Source organism: Aegilops tauschii, chromosome 7 (assembly GCF_002575655.3).
Source record: "Aegilops tauschii subsp. strangulata cultivar AL8/78 chromosome 7, Aet v6.0, whole genome shotgun sequence".
NCBI lineage: Eukaryota > Viridiplantae > Streptophyta > Magnoliopsida > Poales > Poaceae > Aegilops > Aegilops tauschii.
Genome location: NC_053041.3, coordinates 106,328,022 through 106,335,249, shown reverse-complemented (window position 1 = coordinate 106,335,249; position 7,228 = coordinate 106,328,022). Strand labels below are relative to the sequence as shown.

The 7,228-nt window shown below is 50.4% G+C and overlaps 1 protein-coding gene across 1 annotated transcript; it reads left to right on the top strand.

Moving 5' to 3' along the window:
- The first annotated feature begins 4,161 nt into the window (after positions 1-4,161).
- LOC109760088 (uncharacterized) lies at positions 4,162-7,027 on the top strand. The gene has a single exon (XM_020318926.4). The coding sequence runs from the start codon at positions 4,465-4,467 to the stop codon at positions 6,796-6,798; it is 2,334 nt and encodes a 777-aa protein (XP_020174515.3). The 5' UTR covers positions 4,162-4,464; the 3' UTR covers positions 6,799-7,027.
- Positions 7,028-7,228: the final 201 nt, after the last annotated feature.

Below are 7,228 nucleotides of genomic sequence, written 5' to 3'. Positions count from 1 at the left end.
CGACAAAAGCTATGTTGGTATCGACCTAAGGTAAGTAATTAAGTAGTACTAGCTAGCTAGCTACCATCTCTTTAATTCTTGTTTTAATACCATTAATTAATTAACATGTTTGATTAATTATTATCTGATTAAATTCTATTCTCGTAAAGGCCCTGAAGCAAGCGTCGGGGACTGAAGTGTGTGCATACTACGTTTGCGAGAACATTCGCATGATGGCGTCCGAAAGGAGCAGATCTGATAGACAGGACTGGGTACGTTTGCCAGAACACTATTCATAAATCTTACACGATTGTCGATATCTAGTCACACAACTAATACACATGCATATTGATCTCCTTCTTAACAGTTCAAAGAGGTGCGGGACCAGCTCCTACCAGAGGAGCGCATACGAGCACTTCAAGAGGAAATAGCGGGATTTTTGCTCGACCAGGTCATAGATCCCAAAGGAGAATACTATTACCCGCTACTGCCCCCATGAACCACTTGTCATCGTGCTCCGAAGGCAACAAGGCAACATGTAGGAGAAATTGTATATATATATACATGTGTATGTGTGAATAATTAATGGTGGTTGTGAGACATTCGATTATATATATATGATCGGTTCTACGGGAAAATCTATTTATATATATGCATAACGTGTACAGTATGTAGTATCGTAAAATACCAGCAAACAAAAAAGAATTAAATGAAAAACACAAAATTAATGGAAAAATAAAAATTAAAACCAAACCCCCCCAAACATTTAGTACCGGTTGGTGCTATCAACCGGTACTAATGGTCTACCAGCACCTGGGCCTGGCTCGTGCCACGTGGTGGCACTTTAGCGCCGGTTCGTGCCGAACCGGTAGTAAAAGGGGGGGGGGGCTTTAGTCTCCACTCTTTAGTGCCGGTTGCAGAACCGGCACTAAAGGCCCTTATGAACCGGCGCTAAAGCCCGGTTCTGCACTAGTGAAGTTGCAGCTCCAAGCACATGCTTCGATTCATCATGTTTTTCATGGTTCGCTGCTCCGCCGAGCCCTCCTCTGTGGTACGATTGTTACCCCTGATCTCCCCATCTTTACTGACATGCTTGCTATTCCCATGGAAATACTTCAAGCTTGCTAGCGCGGAAGAACGATACTATGGTGGAGCAAGTGAAGGTGCGTTGGTCACTGGAGGCCGCCCTGGAAGACACCTGGGAAGACTGAGCTCCTCTCTTCGATCGCTTCCCTCAGCCCGGGGCTTGGGGTCAAGACGCCACTCAAGGAAGAGGGGATGTGAGCGTCCCTGTCACGACGGCCCTACATGCGGGTGAAGCCCAGCTCAGTGAGCAACGACCCAACCCCGTTTGCAAGCCCAACCAACATTTCCTCCGGCCTGAGTGGGTGACAGCCTAGACCAGACCTACTTAAGGGCAGGACGCACTCACAAGCAAGATATCGAGAGGAGCATGTAATTGTACATGCTCACAAAGTCGTTTAGTGTAAAACCGATAAGTTATTTCTCGCGTGTGAAAAAGACAAAATCTGATGTTAAAAAATGCTTTTCAGCAGACATCTCTTTGTCTTTTTTATACAAGCCACAAAAAATGTCGGTTTTCTTCGAAACTTGACGTGCACACATATAATGTCGAGATGTATGTGTTAAATTTTTGTTTGGAATTTTTTCACACTTTGAAAACTAAATCCAATGGCAGGAGCGCGCGCTCCCATGAGCCTATCTGCGTGCATGGCGGCTGACCTAACACGTGAGACTTTGGAATATCATCATGGACACGCAAAGGTTATAGGTTGGGATAGTAACAAAGCTGCAAACCTGCAATACTGCTAGACTGTCGACTTTGTTTTTTTCGTTTCCTTTTCCTTTTCTTTTCCTTCTTTTTCTTTGTGCCTTTGATTGGCGCCCAATCAGAATGGTAGCTAGAACTTCACCCGAAAAAAAAAAAGAATGGTAGCTAGAACTTCAAATTTAAATGCTACTAGTACAACACTACTAAAGTGCATGCGTTTAGTAAACCTAAAGGGTTCCTAAATGTGTATCGAACATCTGAACAAGTTAATCCGACATGTACTAAGTTAATAGTAAGTACTACTAATAGTCAGTGGGAGGACCTAAAATCGTCTTCTCTGGATATCTTTTTTTCACGCTCCACTCGGTTGCTCCCGTGGGCGACCAGGGAGCTAAACCCAGTCGCCGTCAACGCTCCATACTGCCGCCCCTTCCCCTCGCCGCTGCCAGGCAAACCCCGTGTGGCTGGGCGGCGGCGGGACTCTTATCCTCCTCCTTTCCGGATCGAGCGGGCCGGTTGACTCTAAGGGAGCTCGGGCGCGTGGCTGCTCAGGGCAGCGCGACGAGGCAGCAGGGTGGCGGCGCTTGGCACGCAGCCTACCGACGGTGGGGGTGGTGCAACACTGCACAGGAGCGGCCAGATGCTGTGCCGGCGCACGGGCAGGCGGCCAAGATCTGACATGCGGCGGAAGGGCTCGGTGGCAGGAGGCGGGTGTGCGCGACGACCTTCGGTCGCGCGGTCCGCATGGGGGCGGCTAGAGGCTGTAGTGGGCGCAAGGTTTTGGTTACCGAATGAGGCAATTATACCGAGGGTGACTGATAAACGTGGTTACCACGGTTACCGGGAAATACCGAGAAATACCGAGAATATTTCGAACGAATTTTGTAGTTGAATTTTGAATTCAAATAAATGAATGAACGAACATTCAAACCAAAGACCTGTCAAAACAGGAACTAGGTTGCTACGAACACGTCAGAATCAACTCTCCTTGCATTAATTAGATCCTAGGCACTTTACTACAAATCGAGCGTTAAAATTCAAAATTTTCAAAAATAATGGTATTGTTTGCTCGGTATGTGGATTTACCGAGGGGCATGGAAATACGCGGTAACCATGGGAAATCTTGAAATTTCGACTGGTAACCAAAACCTTGAGTGGGCGCACGGGCGATTGCGTCCCAGATCTGGCGTGCGGGGGCGCGGGTCGAAGGCTGGAGGCTGGTGCGCGTGGCATACATCGGTCGCGCGGTCCACGGGGTGCTCCGACGTGCATGGATGATGGCCTTGGCTGGCTGGTTGGCTTGGCGTGGCAAATTTGGCGTCTTCGGTTGTCCAGTGCAGGCTACGATTGGGCACCGCGGTGCTCCTCGGGTTCGGGTGGTGCTCCCCACTCCCTGGCCGACATGGTGCTCGGCAGTTCGCGACAGCGATTGCTACGTCCGGTGGCCCTGCTCCTGGTCTGCCGTGGGTGGATCTGACATGGCTATTGCTGTTTTGGCCGCGGGTGGCCTCCGCGAGGTGCGGCTCACTGCTCTGCGTCTCTTCATCGACGGATTGGCCTTGGTTTGGTGGTCTTGTCAACACCGATGTGGGTTGTTGAGGTGGCGGTCAGAAGCTCGGGTGAAAACCCTGTCTTGGTCTTCGGCCTATGACCAGCGATGGTGACGCCTGCAGGCGTAGTGGACCTTCTTGGAGGCATCGCTGTCTTGCTTCCTCACCCCTCAAATGATAAAACTCAAAACTGAGAATTTGTTGATATCATCTAGAGCTACATTTTTCATATGCGAAGTATCTTTATCCGACATCATACTATAAGGATATAATTTTTTGTAAGGCGCCAAGTCCTGTTACACGATTAATATGGTGCTGAAACTTTATATTATTTTTTAACATCTTAATGTTCTCAAATGAAAAAACTCGAAACTATAAAGGTATAGATATCATCAAGAGCTACATTTTTCATACAAAAATTTATCTTCATCGGAGATTGTATGAAAAAAATTACGTTTTTTAAGGTGGAGCCCTGCCGCTGACATGTGGGTTCCATCTATTAGATTCTATGTATAACAGGTGGGGTAAACGCTTGTTTAATTAGACTTGGATATAGACATGTTATAATTTCATAGAGTTAATTAAAAATGCATTTTAGGACCCTGGAGACCTAGACGACACCTTTATACATAGCTTTAAAGACCATAGGTGAATTTTACTCGCCATGTTTATCTACGCGACGGCAGCCGACAGCTTACTTCTGACTGAGACCACTAGAGGATATGACTGCGTGCACTGCCCTAACACGTGAGACTTTGGAATATGATCATGGACACGCAAAGGTTAGAGGCCTGGGATAGTAACAAGGCTGCAATACAGCTAGCCTGTCGACTTTGTCTTTTTCGTTTCTTTTCCTTTTTCTTTTCCTTCTTTTCCTTTGTGCCTTTGATTGGCGCCCAATCAGAATGGTAGCTAAAGGGTTCCTAAATGTGTATCGAACATCTGAACACGTCAAGCCGACATGTACTAGTAAGTTAATAGTAGCACTAATCGTCAGTGGAAGCCGCGGCCATTGCGGACTACTAGACCTGTGCCCTTGCTTGCCGAAACACACACACACAGAGAGAGAGAGAGAGAGAGAGAGAGAGAGAGAGAGAGAGAGAGAGAGAGAGAGAGAGAGAGAGAGAGAGAGAGAGAGAGAGAATGTTCGATGTGTGGAGTGCTGTGGGATGGTGGGACAGGTGGCAGCTGCGCATCCTGGTCCTCGGCAGCCTCGGCATTCAATGGTTTCTAATGGTGGCTGCCCCCATGCGCAAGTACACCGTCCGGCGCTCCTTCAGGCTATGCATATGGCTTGCATACATTAGCAGCGATGCTGTGGCCATCTATGCGCTGGCCACCCTCTTCAACCGTCACGCCAGGGCGACCAGCAGCAGCAGCAGCTGCGATGGCATTGCGCACAACAAGGCCAAGATCCTGGAGGTCCTATGGGCTCCTGTCCTGCTCATCCATCTCGGCGGGCAGGAGGAGCTGACCGCCTACACCATCGAAGACAACGAGCTGTGGACAAGGCACACCGTGACCCTAGTGTCCCAGGTCGCGGTTGCCATGTACGCCTTCTACAAGTCCTGGCCTAACCCCGGCGACTGGAAGCTATTGGCATCAGCGGTCCTGCTCTTCATCATCGGGGTCGTCAGTTTCAGTGAGAAGCCATGGGCCCTCAAGAAAGCCAGCATTAATAGACTGGCGTCAGTGTCGGCGACCATACAAGGAACGCAGAAGCGCACAAGATTGGCGGTGTACTTGGACGATCTCTTGTTCTCCGATTGGTACAACTGCTCCCCCACCAAGTCCGGCGAGAAGAGTAGCCTGCTTGCAGGTGTGGGTTGGCACAACTGCTTCTCCTTCACCGAGTCGGCGACCAAGAAGCAGCAGACGGAGCTGGAGGCGGGTGAGGAGGATAATGTGGGCTTGTCGGACGGAGATAAAGTCTACATGGTGCTCTCAGACATGTCGCTCTCAGCTGCTGCCGATGACCTTGTACAACGAGGCAGAGCTCGAAATGCCCGGGACGTTCTTCGGCCTCTGAGCACCAAGGCGGAGAAGGAACTCAAGCGCTGGCTGCGTGGTGCGTTTGGGCTCATATATACCAGAGCCAATTTGGTTTTCACTCGCAAGTACCTGGTTTACCATGTGCTGGTGGTGCCCATCCTGCACATCGCCGCCCTCACGCTGTTTGCGATGAGCGGCAAGGATGGGTACAACCGCACGGACGTGAAGATCACGTACATCCTCCTGTGCCTCACCGCCGCGCTGGATGTGTTTGCGGTCTTCATCCGCCAGCTACTGTACCGGGCCATGTCTGCAAAGAGTGTCCCGGCGTTGTGCGAGACGGTACCAGGCTACAACCTCGTAGACGCGGTTCTCCGGCGGAGGCACAAGGACATTGGGTGGCTGGTCAAGTGCGCCACCCGCATGGGCTGCAAGGAGGAGTGCTTCGACTACTGCAAGTGCGAAGGCGGCGGTCAAGACTACACATTGTACAAGAATGTGTCGCAGATGGTCCTTGCAGATCTGGTGGATACAAAGGACCGCGACCTTGCCAATTACAGGGTCTTCACGGTGCCAGAAGAATCACTGCCGGTGGAGGATGCTGAGGCAGGTGCCGAGATAATGCAGCAGAGCAGCCCGGGAGTGGCCAATTGGGCTCTAAGTGAGGAGCTGCAGAGGGTGTGCGGCCCCAAGGTACGGGGCGCCCTGCGCGGGTCGTTCGACAGGAGCGTCCTCGTCTGGCACATCGCCACCGACCTCTGCTTCCGCATGGAAGGTACTCCTCCCGCCAACTACGAGGAAGATCCACACTGGCTTCGCATCAAGTGCACGGAAGCAATATCCAGCTACATGGCCCGGCTGCTGAATTTCCACCCGGACATGCTGCTCACCGGCAGCTGGCAGCACCTGGTCAGTGAAGCCAAGGATGAATTCGAGTTCTTCTTGAACCTCGCCATGGTAGGTAACAGCGGCAAACCTCTCAGCAAAGACGACCTGACCAACATCATCGATCACGGGCCGGAAGGGGAACGCTTCCGCATGCAGGTGCCCATCGGCATCGATAATGAAGCTCAAGACAAGGAGGTGATAAGATCTTTGTTCCACGTCCCCAAGGCATGCAGTCTCGCAAAGGAGCTGCTGAAACTTGAACCGCCGTCCACGCGCTGGAGGGTGATGTACCGGGTGTGGCTGGGCATGCTCTTCTACTCCGCCAGCATGTGCAGGGGATACCTGCACGCTAAGAGCTTGGGTGAAGGTGGTGAGTTCCTCTCCTACGTCTGGCTCGTCCTCTCGCTCAAGGGTGCCAAGACCCTGGCCGACAAGCTTCAGATGCTGAAGGGAGACGACGAGGAACCAACACCGGCCGACAAGCCTCAGATTCTGGAGGGACCGGAGCCGAGGAACCAACACCCTGATCGATGCCCACAACTACCTGGTTTGGAAATCCCCCGTCCAGATGCTGGAATTGGATCGTCGATGCCATGATTTTGTGTATCAGTTCTACTGTTTGTTTGTTTGTTTAATTTCTAGCCGATGCAACTACTGCCCGGTTTGTTTGTTGCATTCCTTGCGTGGGCGTTCGCCCGCGGCTTAATAGGCCCAACCCCTGAGCCTGATTCAGTTTGTTTCATTTCTTGTCTTTGTGCGATGCTGGTGTCTCCTGCTGCATGTACCATTTCTACTCCCTCCGTTCCAAATTGTAGGTCGTTTTGACTTTTTTGTATGTCTAGGTACATACAAACATCTATGCATCTAGAAAAGCTAAAACACCCTACAATTTGGGACCGGGGGAGTATATTTATACCTGTGATATTAGAACAATTTGAAAAGATTTTTTATATCCTTCCTAATTTATAGAATTGTGGTAAAAAAAACTTCAACATGCTCTTTAATTTGACTTTCAAATATAGCGACC

Excerpts from the sequence above, each read along its gene's own strand:
- LOC109760088 (XM_020318926.4), top strand. The coding sequence starts at position 4,465 with ATGTTCGATGTGTGGAGTGCTGTGGGATGGTGGGACAGGTGGCAGCTG.